General features: G+C 35.3%; 1 protein-coding gene across 1 annotated transcript in view; it reads right to left on the bottom strand.

Moving 5' to 3' along the window:
* Positions 1–9,319: 9,319 nt before the first annotated feature.
* gpc5c (glypican 5c) overlaps positions 9,320–21,826 on the bottom strand; it is a 183,797-nt gene continuing 171,290 nt past the window's right edge. The window contains exons 7-8 of the mRNA XM_056469465.1: positions 10,877–10,997; positions 9,320–9,337 (exon numbers count right to left, since the gene is read on the bottom strand). Of these exons, the coding sequence (XP_056325440.1) occupies positions 9,320–9,337; positions 10,877–10,997 (139 nt within the window). The remainder of the gene's footprint in view (positions 9,338–10,876; positions 10,998–21,826) is intronic.

The following is a 21,826-nucleotide window of genomic DNA, read 5'->3' as shown; positions in this document are numbered from 1 at the left end:
TGACACTATTCTCTGCACCTACCAAGTGAGTGAAAGACCACAGACACCTGCATCGCGAAATGCTGAGGGTTTTTTTCCCCATAGGGCATGCGGTAATAAATCCCATTAAATCAACACTCTTCGAGTAGTTTATACTCGCATCCAATATCTCGTTTGTCACAGGGTTCAATGATGAAATGTTCCTGAATGAAAGTGAAAGTGCCAAACTGCAGTTAAAGTCCACAAATTAAAAATGAAACACTCAAAATTACATGAAACTCTGGAGAAAAGTTGGATAGTACGGTGACGCAATGAAGTTAATTGAATTATGTGCTATAACATGTAAAACAGGGTCATGAAAGGAACATTCAGAAAGCAGCTCATGTAAACACCTTAATCATATTGTTGTCTTATTCAGATTAATAAAATTCAGAAAATTTCTGAGAAAGTAAGGAACAGCCTACCTAAATAATATTCATTTATTCATTAATTTTCTTTTTTGCCTTAGTCCCTTTATTAATCTGGGGTCGCCAAAGCGGAATTAACCGTCAACTTATCCAGCATATGTTTTACACAGCAAATGCCCTTCCCCCGCAACCTATCACTGGGAAACATCCATACACACTCATTCACACACATATAATATGGACAATTTAGCATACCCAATTCACCTATACCACGTCTTTGGACTTGTGGGGGAAACTGGAGCACCCAGAGGAAACCAATGCGAACACGGGGAGAACATGCAAACTCCAAACAAAACTGCCAACTGACCTAGCCGGGGCTCGAACTAGTGACCTTCTTGCTGTGAGGCAATTGTGCTTCTCACTGCACCACCGTGCCCTACCTAAATTGATTTGCGACAATGCTAACTGGCTAGCTTAAATCTCTGAAACACAGTCCCACCCCTGTCGTACAAAGCCACATCTCCTGAAATACAAGCACGTGCACCTTAAAGATGACAGCAGAACCCTCACTCAGCGACTAGTGCTTGGCCGGCCGCATGCAGGAATTACACTTATTACTAAGCCATACTCACATGTCATTTCAAAGCGAATATTCAAAGTAGCAGTAAACAATATAGGGAGCGTGTAAAAGGTTGTCAATTGTTCAAAAATGAACCAATGTGATGTGAAAATAAAACCAACTTCACCTCAGTAAAGCAAGCTAGGCGGAATAGTGCTATTTACTTGTGTTTTGTTGGTAAACAAAATAAAAATCTACATTATTAATGCTGTTGTCACGATCACCAGCAATCATACTCCCAAGATCGCTGGATCTCACACGCATTCACATGGACTACAACTTATGGACTACATATTCAGTCATGCCACACACAGACACACACACACCTGCTCCAAGTCTCCACTGATTAGACTCCCACAGCTGATGCAGTTTCTGGACTGGTTACACACACTACTTTAACAGCACACACACTCACTTCCTGTCCGAGTCTTGTTTTCTGTATAGTGACAATTCAATGCTTTTTTGTCTTGTTTTCCCGTGTTTTGACCATAGCCTAGTTTATCTTATTGTCCCTGTCTGCCGCCTGCCTTTTGACCTCTCGCCTGATACATTTGACTACGATTCTGGACTGTCTTTATACCTCTGTTTGCACCTGTGTTGACCATTGCTTGCCTGACTTCGAATAAACCTGCAAGTGGATCCGAACTTCAGTTGGCTCTGTCACTCCCCTGTTACAGCTGTAAAAGGCCCTTATGAAACAAAAAACAGTCACATCAATCTATCGCCGGACGATTTCAGTGGCTGAACTTCTGTGCATATAACGTTAACCCATTTGTAACAACAACATCTACATCAGCTTTGCGTGAAGCTAAAAACAGAACATTACCTGTCAAACAGAAATACTTCAGCCATGGTGTCGTCCTTCCTCCAGCGTGATAAGTAACTCCAATATTGACTCAGGATTTTAAAAAGTTTTGATTCAGCATGTTTTTTTATCTCTCTCTCTCTCCTTTTTTAATCTTATGCCTTACCCAGAACATAAAAATACATATAAATACATTTAGATCATTTACTTTAATCAATACTATCGGAATGTGAAGAGAGTTTCAACCAGCACAACAAAAAATGTTTCTGAAGACAATCACCCACTGCACCTTTAACTTGTTGTAAGCATTTTCCTTTAAAGATGTAAGACAATGCTGTTCTTTATCTAACAGTGAAATTAAATGTGATGCCAAGCTCAAAAGATATTAGACAGATGCTTTGCAACAAGCAAAGTAGAAAATTTTGGTTTCCCAAGATTTATTGACTCAAGAGTAAACTGTTCCAGACCAGTTTAATAAACAATGTAATTCAAATGAAAATTATTTGATATAAGTTCAAAATTAATTTTGCTCTTGGGTTCTATTTGCCTTAAAAAAAAGGGTGAAATAGTGCAATGCATGTGGAAATGTGTTTCATAATTAAATTAAGTTAGACTAATGATTTATTTGTTGAGTGCATGACAGTGCCGTAACAAATAAAAATATTAGTTTTATATTCACCTAAAGCTTTTACAGCTGAAATTACTAATTCCATCATGTCTACTTTCCGTGTGTAATTTAACACTTGAGCTCCAGAATTCTATAACTACAGAATAGAATTGCTATAGAATTACAGTACACTACCTGACAAAAGTTGCCTATCCATGTTTTAAGAACAACAAATAATAACTTGACTTCTATTATTTGATATCAGAAGGGGCTTATATGAAAGGCAAAGGCCTCTATATTACGCGTATTTCACCAAAATAAAATATAATCATGTCTTGATTTTGAATTATTTTATTAGGACAGTAAGGTCTGACTTTGACAGAAATAATGTACCGTAGAATATAAAGTGATGGTGCAGTGGAAAAAAAATTAATATTGTGTATTACTTCCATGAGCTTGGAGGACTGCATCCATACATCTCTGCAATGACTCCAATAACGTATTAAGTCAGATGGAATGCCAAAGCAAGGCCTCTTGCAGGACTCCCAGAGTTCATCAGGATTCTTTGGATTCATCTTCAATGCCTCCTCCTTTATCTTACCACAGATACGCTCAATAATGTTCATGTCTGGTGACTGGGCTGACCAATCCTGGAGCACCTTGACCTTCTTTGCTTTCAGGAACTTTGATGTGGAGGCTGAAGTATGAGAAGGAGCGCTATCCTGCTGAAGAATTCGCCCTCTCCTCCTGTGGTTTGTAATGTAATGGGCAGCACAAATGTCATGACACCTCAGGCTGTTGATGTTGCTGTGCACTCTGCAGATCTCTCGCACGCCCTCATACTGAATGTAACCCCAAACCATGATTTTTCCTTCACCAAACTTGACTGATTTCTGTGAGAATCTTGGGTTCATGGTTCCAATAGGTCTTCTGCAGTATTTGGGATGATTAGGATGGAGTTCAACAGACGAATCGTCAAGACAAATCTATCTTCTGCCACTTTTCCAAATGATCAACTAGAGGTTATTAATTGTTGCTCTTGCAACTGGGATTGACAACAAGTCATATTGGCAGGTCATATTTAAATTTAAAGTTTTTAATGAGATATTAAATTTAAGCTTTGAATGTCTGTGGTTATATTAAGTCTAAAAAAATGGTAATGCAGCCTATAAACGTATAGTTAGGCTACTAGGCCACCTACGAATGTCTGCACCTCACTTTTATGTTCACAAGCAGGGGAGATGGCTTTTTCGTGGCACTGATTATGCTGTTTTGAAAGACATATATAAATGTGTGTTTTATTTTAAATAAAAATGGTTAAAATGACGGCTTCTGTAGTTCTAGTGTTAAATCGTTGAATTTATGCATTTTAGTCGAGCCATTTTTACATTCAATGGTAACAACTTACTTGCATTATTTGTTGAAGGAAAGGGAGGGGGTGGAAAAAGTCAGTTAAACTTTCCCTTTACTGTTCAATGTCTTACAAACTTGGCACAGAATGAAAGTAAAAAAGGTATGACAGCATTTTATTATTGGGCTGAACTGCAATTTAATTGATGTTGTTGCTCCAGAGCTAAATCCACCCAAACACACTGGAAGTCTAAGTGGAGCAGCCAATAAATGAGCTGAGTTTAAATGCAGTATAGCAGACTTCATTTAGAGCAGGTGCTGGAGAACAGTAGTGCCGCAGGTCAACACAAACCCCTTCCCCAAACTCAAACCTCCTCCCAGTGGTCCACATTTACACTCGCGAGTGTGATGACAAGCTGAAAAACACACAAACACTAACTGTGTCTCCACACCCAAAAGCAGCTGTGCCGCTGGCTTGACCTCCAGATTCCAGTCGGGATATTTACAGGGAATTGGATTTATTTATTGAGTTTTAATGGGAGGGACTGGCCACTGCTGACCTGAACTACAGGCATCACACCATGGCTTGCTTCTTTCAAGTGTACTTGAACAACCACAGAGGAAATCTGATATTTCCTTGCAATTTTAAGTTGATTTATTTATAGAAATAAGCGTTTTTTTCTTTGTCTTCTTGAATGAATACACTTTTAGAACTGTTATGTTTCTGTTATTTATCTTTTAATTAATTTAAATAATTTTTTGTTTTAAGGTAAGTGGTTGCCCCAAATTTGTATGAGCTGAATTTAAACAAATGAAATTAAGTAATGTTCAACTTAATCTGTTTGTTTAAATTCAGCTCATATAAATTGTTTGCAACCACTTACCTTAAAACAAAAAATTGTAAATCCAATGAATCATTTTGGGTGGCATGGTGGCTCAGTGGTTACCACTGTCGCCTCACAGCAAGAAAGTCACCAGTTCAAGTCCCGGCTGGGCCAGCTGGCATTTCTTTGTGGAATGTGCATGTTCTCCCCATATTGGCTCCGGTTTCAACCACAGTCCAAATACATGCGCTATAGGTGAATTGAATAAACAAAAATTGGCCGTAGTGTATGAGTGTGTGTGTGAATGAGTGTGTATGGGTGTTTCACAGTACTGGGTTGCGACTGGAAGGAGATCTTCAGCGTACAAACAATAGTTGGTGGTTCATGACGCTGTGGGGACTTCTGAAATAGAGACTAAGCCGAAAAAATTAATAATGAATATTTATTTGTGCATGAGCAGATTGCACAATAATAAAAATGTATTTCTTAATCAGCACATCCTGTAGTTAAGATCTATATTGAATACCAATTGTTTTTCAGATACACTATCTTCATTTTGACCTTAAAATGGCTTTTTATAACTTAAAAACTGCTTTTATTCTAGCCAAAATAAAACAAATAAGACTTTATCTGGAAGAAAAAATATCATCAGACATACTGTCAATATTTCTTTGCTTTGTCAAACATCATTTGGGAAATATATCTAAAAAAAAATTAAAAGGGGGGGCAAATAATTTTGACGTCAACTGCGTATATATATATATATATATTATATATATATGTGTGTGTTATATATATATATATAATATATATATATATATATATATATTATATATGTGTGTGTGTGTGTGTGTGTGTGTGCGTGGTGTGTATATATACACACACACACCACACACACGCACACACACACACACACACACACGCACACGCACACGCACACACACACACACACACACACACACATTTATCCTGCTTTAAAGATACCTAATTAATTTATTCTAAAAATTAAAAGTACTTTGGGATTTATTATTACTTACAGTATGATCAAATCATTCTTGCTGAAAGACCTTTAAAATAATGTTGTTGTTTTTTCATGGTTTTCGCTATCAAAAAAGCAAGATAAACTTACTTATTGCTAATGATAAGGAATAGTTTTATAACATAAAAAAATCGGTTTAGTGAACTTTAGTGAAGATTCAGGGATCGCATGACACAGAAGACTGGAAAATTCAGCTTTTCTATCACTGAATTAAATTACGTATGAAAATAAATAAAAATAAAAACATTGAAAATGTTAATAATGTCACACTATTACTGTTTTACTGTAAAAATATTTTATCATCCACAAACGTTTTCATGAAAGTAAAAGATCAGAAAATGTTTGTAATTTATATCATAATACACTGTCCTTTTATTACTTCTCAAAACCAAATCTGCAGGATTTCAGAAGCATTTGCTCGCATAAACCTGAAGTCTACTGTAACTGAAATGGTCTGAAGTATGTTCAGTTACTGTAACTGAAACTACATTCTCCAGACAGTAATTTCCTGCATTTAGGCAATAAAATTCTAAGTTTAAAACAATGAGCACAGAGAGGAATGATCTCAAACTGAAGACTGAAGAGTAGATCATATTCTGCTATGCAGACTAACACATCTGTGTGGGTGTTTCCTATCAAGTTAAAATATCCTAAAATACCAAAGTGGTGCAATTAAGCCAAAGTCTTGCGTTTGTATCAAGGATATGATAGAGACACAAATAATATGTCATTAATAATGGTTTTTTATATGCACACAACAGTACAGAATGTTTTGTAGTTTCGGAACATTAGGTCAGTGCTTTTAACTTTTGTGCCCAAAGTCGGTCCTGGAGGGCCGATGTCCTGCAGAGTTTAGCTCCAACTTGCTTCAACACATCAACCAGGAAGTTTCTAGTATACTTAGAAAGAGCTTGGGCAGCTGGTTCAGGTGTGTCTACTTGGGGGTTGGCACTAAACTGTGCAGAACACCACCCTCCAGAAGCGAGTACGGGCACCCCTGCTTTAAAGTGAATGAAAATAATCCATTCATCACAATAAAAGTGAAATTACTGAACCCACACACTGGAGACTGAGAGAAAAAAAGCGGAAGGAAAGAAGAAGAAAGAAAAGAAAGAAAGAAAGAAAGAAAGAAAGAAGAAAGAAAGAAAGAAAGATAGATAGGATAAAGGGAAGGAGAGGGGGATGCTCTTCTCTGTTCTCCCTCTCTGTCATTCTCTACTTTTCATTTTTTAACCACCACATATTCAGACCTCCAAAGACCACAGGATCAATATTTCCACTCTCCTCCTCTGTAACAGCAGATTCCTCCGGTGGTTTTAAGCATTCATAATCGCAAAAGGAAATCAAATATTTCTGTTGAGAAATTCTCTTACCATCTGGGAAAAAGGAAATTCGGAACTTTATCAGGGTGAAACAAAGGTGAATGTGAGAAAGAGAGACACGCAGTCATTTTTATGGTCTTCCTTTATCAGTAATTTTCCATAAATGATTTCTATTCTCTGTTCGGTTAAAAGCAAGCCGGATATCAGCGCTCTGATGGCTATCAGCTATTACAAATATCAGCCATAATGGAACAAAACAGTCCAACCCAGAGAAGTTAAATGGATATTATCTCCTTATTATGCAGCTGCATTTTGCCAAAAGAAAATTACATGATACAACCTATATTTCCTGTTATTATTGTTATTTTTAATTAGCTATACTTACTTGTTTTATGACTTATTTTATTACTTAGAATTCTGTGAGCCGTCACTTTCTACAAAAAAAAACAGACATATTTATTAAAAACTGACATAAATGCTGTGTATAATAATAATAAGGCAGTGGCACAGTAGGTAGTGTTGTCGCCTCGCAGCAAGAAGGTCGCTGGTTCGAGCCTCGGCTGGGTCAGTTGGCGTTTCTGTGTGGAGTTTGCATGTTCTCCCTGCCTTTGCGTGGGTTTCCTCTAAATTGTCCCTAGTGTATGAGTGTGAGTGAGTGTGTATGGATGTTTCCCAGAGATGGGGTGCGGCTGGAAGGGCATATGCTGTGTAAAGAATGTGCTGGATAAGTTGGCGGTTCATTCCGCTGTGGCGACCCCGGATTAATAAAGGGACTAACCCGAAAATAAAATGAATAAATGAATGAATAATATAATAAAAAAATAATAATAATAGGTATTATTTTTATTATTATCATTATTATTATCATTATTATTATTATTATTATTATTATTATTATTATTATTATTATTATTATATTGATAAAATATTCATAATAACATTAATAATAATAATATGAATTATTATTTGTTATTAATTTTTAAATTAGATTATTCACAACAATAATAATAATAATAATAATAACAATAAGTATTATTATTATTATTATCATCATCATCATTATTTTTTATTATCAACAACAACGAGATCTATTATTATTATTTTAATTTATAATATTATTCACAATAATAATATAATAATATTCATAATAATATTCATAATAATAATAATATATAATAATAATAATAATAGATGTTGTTGTTGTTGTTGATAATAATAATAATAATTTAATATTAATAATAATAATTAATAGTTATAATAATAGTAATATTATTACTACTATTATTATTATTATTATTATCAACAACAACGACATCTATTATTATTATTATTATTATTATTATTAATAATAATGATAATAATAACAATAATGACATCTATTATTATTATTATTATATAATAATAATAATAATATAATAATAATAATAATAAATAATAATAATAATAATATATAATAATAATAATAATAATAACAACAATGACATCTATTAGTATAAATAATAATAATAATAATAATAATAACAACAATGACATCTATTATTATTAATAATAATAAACTGTTGTTGTTATGTAAATTTTTCTAACATATTTGTAAATAATGTAATAATAATATAGTTTTATTTGATTGAAAAAACCTAATTATTATAAATAATAAATCTAAGACTTAACGCAAACTAGAAATATAATGTTTGACATTATAATACACAAGTATGATTGTCTAAAAGTAAACTATATATAACTATTATTTTGCTTTTATAAACTACATTGTTTCCATTGAAAACTTTACGAAAATGTTCACAAGCATGCATTGTTTGTGTTGAAGCAGTTTTGTATACAGTATACTGTCTCTCTCTCTCTCTCCTGTGTGTGTGTGTGTGTGTGTGTTTGTGTGTGTGTGTGTGTGTGTGTTGGTGTGTGTGTGTGTGTGTGTGTATGTGTGTGTGTGTGTGTGGTGTGTGTGTGCGTGTGCGTGTGTGTTAGCCATGATGTTCTCATGCTTCTTTACTGATGCCACGGGTTCACAAGGCAGTCAGATGACTCTTGCTGGAGATTCAGTCTACAGCCTCTGCCAGTCTTTAATCCTGTACTTCCCATCAAAGTCAGCATATGGGAGACCTAAAAACTCATCTTAAAACTCACAGTCTGCTCTGGGTGCTGCTGTTAGGTAGATGTTTTCATCTCTTAGTTCATTTTGCAAAACATCAGGATCACTTTGATGAGCTGTTTATTCACATCTGAAAAAGAACCATCTGCCCTTGGTTTTCCTATCAGATGAGAACAAAAACAACACAGCAAACAACAGGAGGAGGTCTCCGAGAATAAGTATATTTCTTTAGATTTTCTTACTGTACATTGGCACTACAAACACTAACTGATGGGATAATCCTAAAAAACAAGAAAAACAAACATTTCAGTAACCATTAAAAAGTTGTGGATGCTGACCTTTAGCGATTCTTCAAAAAAAAATTGATTCATTTAGTAATTAATAGTGCTGGGCAAAAATCAATTGCATCCAAAATAAATGGAGGACCAGCAGTGCCGGTTAGAAATAAAATGAGGAATCAACTATCGATTTAACAATTGAAGCATAATCGTGTATAAATAAATCATTTCCTTTGTTATTTTTTTCATTATTATTTAATATTTCATCATCAGTGTGGGGCTGTGATATATAATGACAAAATGCTATATAATGATATATAATGACATAACCCTCTTAATGACATTAAGGCCTGCTCACTGGAAACAAAGCATCTAATTCTTGCAATGTTTTTGAGACAAGAATATACTGTTTGAATTACTGCTTTGACACGACTACTGAACCTCAGATCTGACTCCAAAATCACACCAATATTCTTGACCTTATTTTTGACGTTTGACCCCTACTGCCAAGGGACGCATTTTAAGATGTTACAGGTAAGACTAAAAGGAATCCAAAAGTAATCAGATTAAATTACTTTTGTATTTGCAGCTCTGGCTAAGTTACTGAATACTTTTTTAATAAGTAATTTGTAACTGTAACTGGACACCTTTTAAAAGTAACCCTCTCAAGTCTGCTTACTGAAACAAAGCATCTAATTCTTGCAATGTTTTTGAGACGATAATATACTGTTTAAATTACTGCTTTGACAGGACTACTGAAACTAGGAATCTGACTCCAGAATCACACCAAGATTCTTGACCTTATTTTTTCACATTTGACCCCTAGAGCCAAGGGTAGGCATTTTAAGATGTGACAGATGAAACTCCAAAGATAATCGAGCTATTACTTTCATATTTTGGTGCTCGGATTAAGTTACTAAATATTTTTTTAATGAAGTAATTTGTAAACTGTATCTGTTTACATTTTAAAAGTAACCATCTCAAGCCTGCTTACTGGAAACAAAGCATCTAATTCTTGCAACATTTTTGAGACGATAATATACTGTTTAAATTACTGCTTTGACACGACTACTGAACCTCAGATCTGACTCCAAAATCACACCAATATTCTTGACCTTATTTTTTGGACGTTTGACCCCTACTGCAAGGGACGCATTTTAAGATGTTACAGATAAGACTAAAAGGAATCCAAAAGTAATCAGATTACATTACTTTTGTATTTTGCAGCTATGGCTGAGTTACTGAATACTTTTTTAATAAAGTAATTTGTAACTGTAAACTGGACACCTTTAAAAGTAACTCTCTCAAGTCTGCTCACTGGAAACAATCTAATTCTTGCAATGTTTTTGAGATGATTTGCTGATTTAATATAATTTAATATGCTGATTTACTTACTGCTTTCACATGACTACTGATCTGACTCCAAAATCACACCAAGATTCTTGACCTTATTTTTTGATGTTCGACCCTTGGAGCCAAGGTAAACATTTTAAGATGTGACGGATATGTGCAATACCACATTTGAACCATGATATTCCTTACCATGTTGAAGAGCTCGAGTCTGTTTTTGACATCCATAAGCACTGGGTCGAAACCTCTGACTCTTACTTCTGGATTCTGTCTCTGCGCAAGAACTCCATTGCCCACCACTCTTGCAGTATAACTGGGAGAAAAAGACAGAGACAAAGAGAAAGAAAACATTAAAAGCAGGTCAGCTGTTATTTCGGCTCAGCTGAGGTCCTTTGGAATCTTAAATCTTCAATCCATTGTTTGGGCTTCAGCGTGACATAGACGGCATTCTGTCCTGACAGGCTGAGAGATCAATATACCGACTTCTGGATCCCCTGACAGATATAATACATTATAAAGTCTAATTATAAAAAATGTGTGTGTGTGTGTGTGTGTGTGCGTGCGTGCGTGCATGCGTGTGTGTGTGTGTGTGTGTGTGTGTGTGTGTGTGGTGTGTGTGTGTGTGTGTGTGAGGGAGAGAGAGAGAGAGAGAGAGAGCTGTGGGAGATTTCGCTTGAATATATGTGAGAGTATTGATGAGGCAGTGAGTGAGAAAATACTGCTGTGAATAATAAAAGAGGAGAGCGGCTGTAAGTGAGGGTTAGAAATGAGGCTAATTAGAGTCTGGTAAGAGGCTATAGAGAAATGTGTCTGACTGCTTACACACTACAGGAACGGGGGTGGGAGATCTCTTATTAGCACTGAATATTTGCTAATTGTAAAATGAGAAAGCCAAAAATGAGAAACAAAATGATTTTGAAAAATGAAATTGAACAAAATGATTTAGTTAGCAAAAGTGAATGATGCAGAGAGAAAAGAGAAAGACAACAGGGCAGCTTTCAGTATACTGTAAAACATATTATGTAATTATTTGCCAACTGACAACAGAGACACTAGCAATCTACTTTAATAATAGAGTATTCACACTGTAATTCACTTACAGCCATGTCCTGTAAAAATAAATAAATAAGTTAATTAATAAATAAATTAATTAATTAATGCATGTATTTTATTATTAATTTTTGTATTAATGTATTTTATTTATTTTATGATAACAGTCTATTTAAAATTGTACTCGTTAAGAAAAAGCAAAAACATATTATTTTACTTGTTTATAAAGTTTTCTGAAAGATTAACTGAACTTTTATTACAGTTAACAGTACAATATTTTGTTATATGGATTACACACCATCTTTATTTATGACACTGGAAAATCAACAAAAGAAAACAATAAGGTCTGGTTAGACCTAAACTGCATTTCGTTGCCTTGTACATGTGTAATGACAATAAAGTTGAATCTAATCTAATCTAAACACTTTAGAAAGGATTCTATAACATTACGGTTCTGGGCAACGGAGTTAAGGATCCAAATGCAGTGTCTTTAATAAACATAACATAAATTAACAATCTAAGAGGATGCAAGCATTCAGTTTAAGGACAGTTTAGAAGAGTAGTCAGGTCACAAGCGAAGAAATCGGTCCAGGTGTCTACCAGCATGAACAATACACAAAGCGAGGGTCAGGAAACACGGCACGGAAAGACCAAACAAGAATAGGGATGCTGACGTGAAACTGACTAAGGTGATTCTAAACACCCAGGTCATGTGACTGAAGTGTTTTGGAAACACTAGGATTCAATTGATTTAAAGAATCAATCATTTCAGAAGCATTTCGAGACCTGGCGAATCTGTGTTTGACTACCAAGGTCTGACAAATAAATCTCATGTAGCTTAGTGGACCGCGGTTGTGCACATAGTAACTATGCTTCAAAAGTCCCGAGTTCAAATCCCATCTTGTGCGAATACTCTGACTTAATGACTTTTAATTTTTTATTTTTATGACCAAACAAGACATATTTATTCACAAAGTTTTTCATTCAGATGTCAGACCAATATTAAAACAAAGAAACAGAGCAGAGCATTACAAGAACAGAGCATTTAAAAACTAACATCTATAGCTCCATCACCCTGGATTCGAACCCATTATCTCTGCATGCTAGTTTAGAATTCTCACCGCTCCTTTGAATCGCTTGAAAATTCAATGCTACAATATGAGATATAATTCCTCAATTTCTTTAACTGTTTCTTGACTTAGGCTATTCCAGTGCAATACATAAAATGGCCAATATTTTTCGCTGTAGAGAGAGGTTTTGAAGCGCTTCGAAGCTTCGACACATTTGTTTTGACTATTTCAGTGTTTCATAAAGCCTCACTTTGCCCACCACTACACAGGGAAATGCTTCATAGTGTTACAAAAAAACAAGACTCAGCAAAGTGTGTGGTGTGTTGTAACAGGTGAATATAAAGTCCTGGTTAGGACCAGCTGTATTTGTGTAATCAGGGGGAATAAGGAACTGGTGTGTGTGAGGTGCATGAAGGATTTGATTGCTGGTGATCATGACAGATACAAATCAAATCCTATATTTATTTTAAAATTATACACAAATTATGAAGCACATACACAAAACACAAAAAAAATATTGTATTATATATCGTAAAAGTATTTTAGTTCACAGTAAAATGTGTAACAATTCGTATTTTTAAACGGTTCAAAATAGTCTTATTATTGGAAACGGTTCCAATAATAAGAACATAACAAACATTGAATTGTTTTTCATGTTGGTGTTTTTATAGCAGTCCAGTAAGGACTTTGAACTGTTAACTGTTTTAACTTGGAAAAAAAAACCCAGTAGATCACTGTTGAAAAATAAAGAGCAGATGTTTGCCCAGAATGCACTGTTTTGAATGTTTATATGGAAAACAGTATGTTGCTGTTAGATCTTTAGATGTTAGACCATTTTTAACAGCAGTGTAGGATAAAAGAGAGACAGATAAAAGAGAAAGCAAGAAGAAAGACAAAAAAGGAAGAAATAGAAATTCAGACTAAAACTGGGGCACTGCAGTTGTTTTTGAGGTACTATGTGTGTGTGTAAATTTTAGGATTTGGTATCTTGAGGTATGTTGTCCTTAAAGTGGTCCAAGATGCCCTATTGGCATGATAATAGAACTCTATATAATTTTCAGGTGTCCCCAGGATGTGTCAGTGAAGTTCCAGCACAAATAGCTCACATATCATGTATGGTATTGTAAACAATCTCTCAGTTTGAGTGGTAATAAAATAATAATAAATAAACAAACCGTTGTTTTGTACCTCCTTAAATGCAAATGAGACTCTGCTCTCCACTCCTTTCCAAAAGAGGGCGGTGCCTTTACAGCTTATGACACTCCAGAAAAAGTCTTTATGTGCCGTATGATATATTGTACTTTTTTATTTTATTTGTTTGCTTATTTGTTTGTTTGTTTGTATCAACTGTCAAATTCACACAAGGTACAAACTGTTATATATAATGGCATATAATGTGTATCTATTTATTAAAATAGATCTGTGGATAACAATTTAGTTTATTTATCAATTCTCACTATCAACTAGTGGCTATTATTCAAATATTGGCTATTTATATTAGTACTAATAAAGCATAAATTCTGCATGATCTTGTTCTACATTCCTAATCCTACCTAATACCTAAACCCAACTACAACCTTAATAACTAATAATGAGCAGTACATTTGGAGTTATTATGGCAAAAGTCATACTGTAGTTAACGGTTTGTTAATAGCAAGAATTGTACCTTAAAATAAGTTTGAAACAGCTTCTCTCAAACAGGGCAAAAGCACGTTAATTCTGCAACTCAACCAAGCCTCGCAGCCTTGAGTGGGAAATATTTAAAATCAGGATATTCTGATACTGTAAAAGAAAACTCAGCACTCAAGGGATTTGAGGGTGTTCAGAAATAGTGCTTAATGATATACAGAATATCTTCCTTTAGAGTGGTTTGTGCTTTGTGACTTTGCATATTCTATATGTTGCATATCTATAATTCCCAAACTAAAACACTATGCACTAAAGAAAGGTGAAAGTCTGAAATAAGAGCAAATGAGGTTTGCAGTGAGGTATTTGTTGGGCTTTGCAGTGACAGTGAGGTGCACTATTCTTCATGGTACTGATGGTTTGTTATTCCCAGGGTTTACACTGAAGTACATTTTGACTAAAGTAATATCCGTCAACTATATAACTATATATATATATATATATATAGATATATATATATATATATATATATATATATATATATATATATATATATAGTTATATATATATATATATATATATATATATATATATATATATATTTATATATATATATATATATATATATATATATTATATATAACTATATAACTATATATATATATATATATATATATATATATATATATATATATAACTATATATATATATATATATATATATATAGTTATATAGTTGACGGATATTACTTTAGTCAAAATGTATATATATATATATATATATATTGCTGGAGCTCATAGACCTCCAACTGTACAAAATAAATCCGAAAAATTACAGTAAAAAAAATACTGGCAGCTGTGGTTGCCAGTATGTTACCGTTAAAAATACGGTACAAACTGTAAAAGCAATTTCTCATGTTACTGTAACCTACCATATTTCATGTAATTTATAGAGGTAAGATGTCTGTATTTTGAAGTACCAACATCATCTACACATCTTTTGTTACACAGATAGACACGTTAACACAGCCATATGCAGTTGGTGATGAGGAAAGTTACATAATAAACCAATGCTGTTGGTCCGTTTTTGAATTTACTTTGAATCTACAAGGCAACTAATTCTCATAGATTATAATTAGACTTTTAGGTTGGGGTTAGGGTTAGTGTAATTGACATGTACTTGCAAAGTTTCTTATAGTCAGAAAAAAAAGGATCAGGTGTAAACAGGCTTTTTGAAAAATACTGCTCAACTTTTTGAAAATACTGGTAAATTCATTCCGGCAATTTTCCAGAAGAGAGAGTTTGTAACATTACCGGTAATTTGCCAGAATGTTGCGCTGTGTGAATGCAGAAGAAAAATTGCAGGAAGAGCATGTTCACGTTTAGAACGCCCTGATGTGAGACGTCTACTCCAGCCAATCAGAACATAGACACATTCACATCCATGCTGTTTATGAAAATAAAAGCCTTTGAATATTTTTTCAGACACATTTAGCTTCTAGATGTTAGTCAGATAATGTTTCTATCTTCCTTCTTAATGGCAACAGTGTAAAAAAATTATCAATATAATGCTTATGATAAACCGCTGTTTGTTTACCTTCAAGCTCTGCTTCAGTTGCTTGATGCATGTGCACGTGAAGGAGCTGGTGAGCACCAGCACACACACATATTATGTACATCTCGACATGCGAAAGTATTCCTCATTGAAGTTGTTCACAATATTTATCAACAAAGAATTTGTAATGTAGTAAATGTAAGTAGTAAATGTGTAAACATTTAGCTGCAGTTCGCCCCTCTGCCTTTAGATGTCTTACAAAGCAGCTGCGCGAATGCTTAGCTTTAAATAAAGTGAAACCATCAACAAAGCCTGACCCCTTCTATGTTTCATTTACATTTCATTCATGGTTAATGAATGTCAATTTTTAATTGAATGGTCCTTTTCCAGAAAAATCCCGGAACGTCCCTTGCCTGTGTGAACAGTGCTTTTTGAATTTACCAGTAAAGTAGTTCAGGAAATTTTCTGGATATAAATCACTGTGTAAAAGGGCTGCACTCGGGCCGTGCGAGGTCCAGGCTTGCTCGGAATGCGCGCTCTCATTCTGGTGTGTGTTGTTCATTGCAGCATGGCATTTTCGTTCTCAGTGCTCCAGTCTAGTTGGTTCGGTTGTGCCGGGATCAGAATAGCGTGCCACATGTCTGAGTGCACGGTACATGGTTTTATTATCGTGCACTGCTGTCTTGCACTTTGTTTGTGTCAGTGTTGTGTGAGTACGTGGCTTCATGTTTACATTGTGGCCGTGGGCTGTAGTGTTTGTTTCAGGTGAACGTGGTTAATGAGTCCTCTCATTGGCTGCATGTTCTAGTCCAGTTTTCTTGTGAGCACATGGCCTGTGTTGTCTCTTTGGTCCCGTTTACACAACCAGTTAAATGTGACCCAATTCAGATTTTTTTGCTGCATATATGACACTGTATGACCGTGTCATACATTATATAAACATATAAATTGGATGTGAGACAATGCGACTATCGTGTAAACAGGCAGATCAGATTTATTAAGGCATTCCGTTTTGTACGTTATTAAACTTGCGACAATCTGGTACTTCTCCGCGGTTAATGACGTAGAAGGAAGTGTGTGTGGAGACGCTGACGTGGTAAACAACAACAACAAAGGAACATGGAGGAGGAAAGTGGTCAGTGGTCGACGGCAGAAGTTATCTGCCTCCTTGTCCTTTGGGAGAATGAGTCAGTGAAGGACACCATATATAAACCATAGGTGCAAGCTGCGATTACAGCCCTTTCCTTCTCCTCCGCCTCAAAATTATTTTAAAGTTGGACGAACTTTGCATATTTCGCAGGAATCAATTTATCCATTGTAGTTAGTGTGGCGCAGGTGCTGGAATCCGCCTTTTACACATGCGTGACGTTGTAAATTGTATGGCAAGTGTAAACATATGAATCATATATGGGACTCAATTAAAAGAATGTGTAAACGGACAGGCAAAAAAATCTGATCGGGAATTAGGCATTCAAGACCAGACACTGTCTATGTTTACATGGACACCAATAATCCAATTTTAATACAATTAAGACAATACTCGAATTAAGAGTCTACCATATAAACAACGATTTTTGATTAATTTAATTCGATTAAGGTCATAATCGAACTAAAGATCTGTGGAGTATGAATTAAGACATGTGGAGTATGCCGATTTTAATCGCATTATTGAAGTGCAGTACAGACATGTAACACCTTATCAAACTATACCGTCTTGTAGAACTTTTCGGCGCATTTTGCGACAGGTTAGTCTATACACACATGGCTGTCTGACGCTATTATCTGCACCTACCAAGTGAGTGACGACCACAGACACCTGCATCGCAAAATGCTGAGGTTTTTTTTTCTCCCATTAAGCACGCGGTATGAAATTCCATTAAAACAACACTCTTCCAGCAGTTCATAGTTGCATCCAATATCTCGTTTGTCAGCGGGGGGGCATGCAGGAAATGTTCCTGAATGAAAGTGAAAGTGAAAATTAAAAATGAAACATCTGAAATTACATAAACTCCGGAGGAAACGTGGATAGCGCAGTGACACAATGACATTAATCGAATTATGTGCTATAACATGTAAAACAGGATCATGAAAGGAACATTCAAAAAGCAACTCAAGTAAACACCTTAATCGTATTATTTAGTGTCTTAATTAGATTAAGGGCAAAATAATTCGATAACTGATGTCCATGTAAACATAGTCAGTGTAAACGGAGAGCCTTTGTGTCATGTTCTCTCCTGTCTATTGTCTAGTCCCACCCTCCTTGTTATCCCATTATTAGGTTATTCAGTTCACCTGTCTATTAGTAAATACTTCTCCTTATAGCTCCCTCTTGTCTGCTGTCCTGTGCCAGTTCATTGACTTCCATTTGGTGTTAGGAGTAATCCTGTCAAGTCTTGTGTCCTGCCTTTCCAGCCCGTTTGTTGATGTTTTCCCCTATGGGGTCATTTCTGTTTGTTTGATTTGTGTTTTCTCGAAGATAAATAAATCTCATTTATTGCATTCTGTGGTCCTCGCCTCTTCCCTACACACCAATCGGGACACCTGCACTATGAAGAGTCCATTAAAGAAACACAGTTACTGCAATGGCCAAGCCACAGGGTGAAAGGATAAGTAATACAGTAACAGGAAAGCGGTATTAAAAATAAAGGTGGCGAGAAAAGATGATTGAAAAATATGAATTATCTGTTCAGTTCCTTCTGTTGAAGTTGTGAAATCCTAAAAAACTTGCACACTGAAAGTAATTACAAATGCAGTATCTCTCTCTCTCTCTCTCTCTCTCTCTCTCTCTCTCTCTCTCTCTCTCTCTCTCATTATCATGCTGTTACAAAAGACTTGCCAATGTTATTTCTGAAAGCGTGACTTTTCAACCCACACACTAAAAATACATTATTCATCTCCCAATTTTAAGATGTGATTAGAACACACAAACAGAAGGTTTATGCATATGGGTTTGTGTGTGTGCGTGAATGTTAAGTGAATTTTGTGTGGGCGCTCTTTTTAAAATTGGATTAGAGTGATAAATATGATTAAAATGATTCCTAATGCATGAAATTAGCCCATGTTATGGTCCATCTCCACACAAACCAACATTAAATTGCATCGCCCAAAGGAACAGCAGAGGTTGGCCATGAATCATCCTTACTTCAAGCCACAAACACTTCCATAGAGTGGTGTGAACCATGGCATTGACCAATGGCTGGGTTAAAAAAAAATATCGCAACTTTATTCAGTTCACAGTTGGTACAGTGAAAGATTCTAAATATAAGATTTGGTTTTTTTTATCAAATATTTATGTGTGGGTCTTCAATCTTGCCTGGAACTTGACTAAGATATTAAGTTGCAAAACAAGCTTATTTACATTTAGCCATTTAGCAGATGCTTTTGTCCAAAGTGACTTACAATTGAGATGACACTGCACCAATGTTGCAAACATGAATTCTGTAACAGTCATGTTTATTTTAGTAACTAAACCCCATAAGTACATTTGCGATATGAGTGCGGTATATACTGCGGAATTACTGTATGTTGCTTTCAGTTTATTGCTTTTCTGCCCTTTTGAGTTACTAGCAATAAAGTGTCATAGAAAGGGTTAATAATGGAAAACTTTTTTGTTTATCTGTTTGTATTCTACTACACTGTCTTACTGTGCGTTCATACCAAAGGCAGCGAGAGCGTCAAAGTTCGCTCTGGCCGCCTTGGTGACAACACTGTCTGCCTTTCTGCTCCAACAACGAGAGAGTCACAATTCACTACATTGATCTTGTGTTTAAAGGGGCCACTGCAGCATATCAGTTACATTTCCGCATAAAAACATGCTTCATAGAGTGAAAATGTTGTTGATCAAATTCATTTAACTACACTGTAAAACCCCAAAAGTTAGGGTAACTCAAATCATTTGAGGAAACCGATTGCAACAAACCATTTAAGTTCGAAAACTAATCCAAATGAGTACTGTAAACTTAATCCATTTGCGTAAACGAAGCAATTTGAGCACAGTAAAACCCAATAAATGAAGAGAACTCAAACCAACTGAGTACTGTAAAACCCAATAAGTTAAGTCAACTCAAACAGTTTGAGGAAATCGATTGCAACAAACCATTTAAGTTGATGCTATCCCCGCTTTTGGTGTGAATGCACGGTTAGGAAAAAACCCTATGGTTTTATTTTAAAGCTTTTTAAATAATTAAAATGAATTAAAAATAACGTAATTAATATTTCGATGCTACTATTTACCGAGCAGGCACACAACATCATAAGATGGTAATATTAGGTTAGATTTAGGTCATGACACCAAAACTCAATGTCTTGCCTGCGTCTAAGGACAATGTTATTTTGATGTTCAATAATGACATCAAATTACATTTACATTTATATTTAGTCATTTAGCAGACGCTTTTATCCAAAGCGACTTACAAATGCGGACAAAGAAGCAATTTACACAACTATAAGAGCAGCAGTAAATAAGTGCTATAGGCAAGGTTCAGGTGTGTAAAGTCAAAGAAGCAAAGCATTAGTAATGTTTTTTTTTTGTTTTTTTGTTTTTTGAGAGAGAGAGTACAGTTAGTGGTATAGCCAGAGAGGCAGTTATAGATTAGGAAGGAAAGTGGAGACTAAATAGTTGAGTTTTTAGTCGTTTCTTGAAGACAGCAAGTGACTCTGCCGTTCTGATGCAGTTAGGGAGTTCATTCCACCAACTGGGCAGATTGAATGCGAGAGTTCGGGAAAGTGATTTCTACCCTCTTAGGGATGGAACCACGAGGCGATGTTCATTCACAGAACGCAAGTTTCTGGAGGGCACATAAATCTGCAGAAGTGAGAGCAGATAAGAAGGAGCAAAGCCAGAGGTCGCTTTGTAAGCAAACATCAGAGCTTTGAATTTGATGCGAGCAGCAACTGGCAGCCAGTGCAAACGGGTGAGTAGCGGAGTGACATGTGCTCTTTTGGGTTCATCAAACACCACTCGTGGTGCTGCATTCTGAAACAGCTGAAGAGGTTTGATAGAATTAGCTTAAATTACATTGATATCTGGTTGATTTTAGGTTGTGCTGGAAAGTGATCAAAATCCAACATCTGATATATGTCATAGTGGTAACGTCCACACAACATCTATGTGTACCATGATTAGACGTTGATATTTGGTTGATTTTAGGTTGATTTTGGGTTGGACGTTGGACATTGATGTCGGCCTGACATTGGGTTCTAAAGTCAACCCAATTTTCATTTCCAAACAAAATCCAATGTCCCCATGACATTAGGGTACAATGTCAATATGACGTCATGTTGTCATCCTGTGCCTGCAGGGTAGGCCTTCACAAAACTGATTGAGAACAACGGCTTGAATATAGCATCTAAAAATGTTTTTGATAATAAATAAATAATTATACAGGAAAAAAACAGTAACAAGCTTTCAAAATGTTTTAACAAATCAAAGCAGCATACATTTTGCAATTAAAAATCGATTTGATTTCTACATGCATTAAGTATTTACTTTATTTTGGGATGCGGAAGTCCGCTCATGATTGTGATTGTTTTAAAACTTCCGATTCAGTTTCCAATGAGAGAAATCACCAGGAATAATAAATGGCAGAAAATGGTTAAATGACTTGCTCTACAAACAAGTGTGTTCATGACTGTACATAAAAAGTGGAATAATATAATAAGGAAATATCAGTTCGCAACATCAAGCAGCATAACAAGCTGTTTTTAACATCTAAAAAAAAAATGGAAGTGAATGAAACTAGAAGTCTGGAACCAAGTAGATTCCAATGGCTGCGCCCACTCATAAGTGAAGAATGAGGTCAATATAAAATTGAGCTGGCAAAAAAGAAGGATGAAGTTGAAT

Source organism: Danio aesculapii, chromosome 2, assembly GCF_903798145.1.
Source record: "Danio aesculapii chromosome 2, fDanAes4.1, whole genome shotgun sequence".
NCBI classification, from domain to species: Eukaryota; Metazoa; Chordata; class Actinopteri; order Cypriniformes; family Danionidae; genus Danio; species Danio aesculapii.
This window is presented reverse-complemented; position numbering and strand designations above follow the sequence as displayed.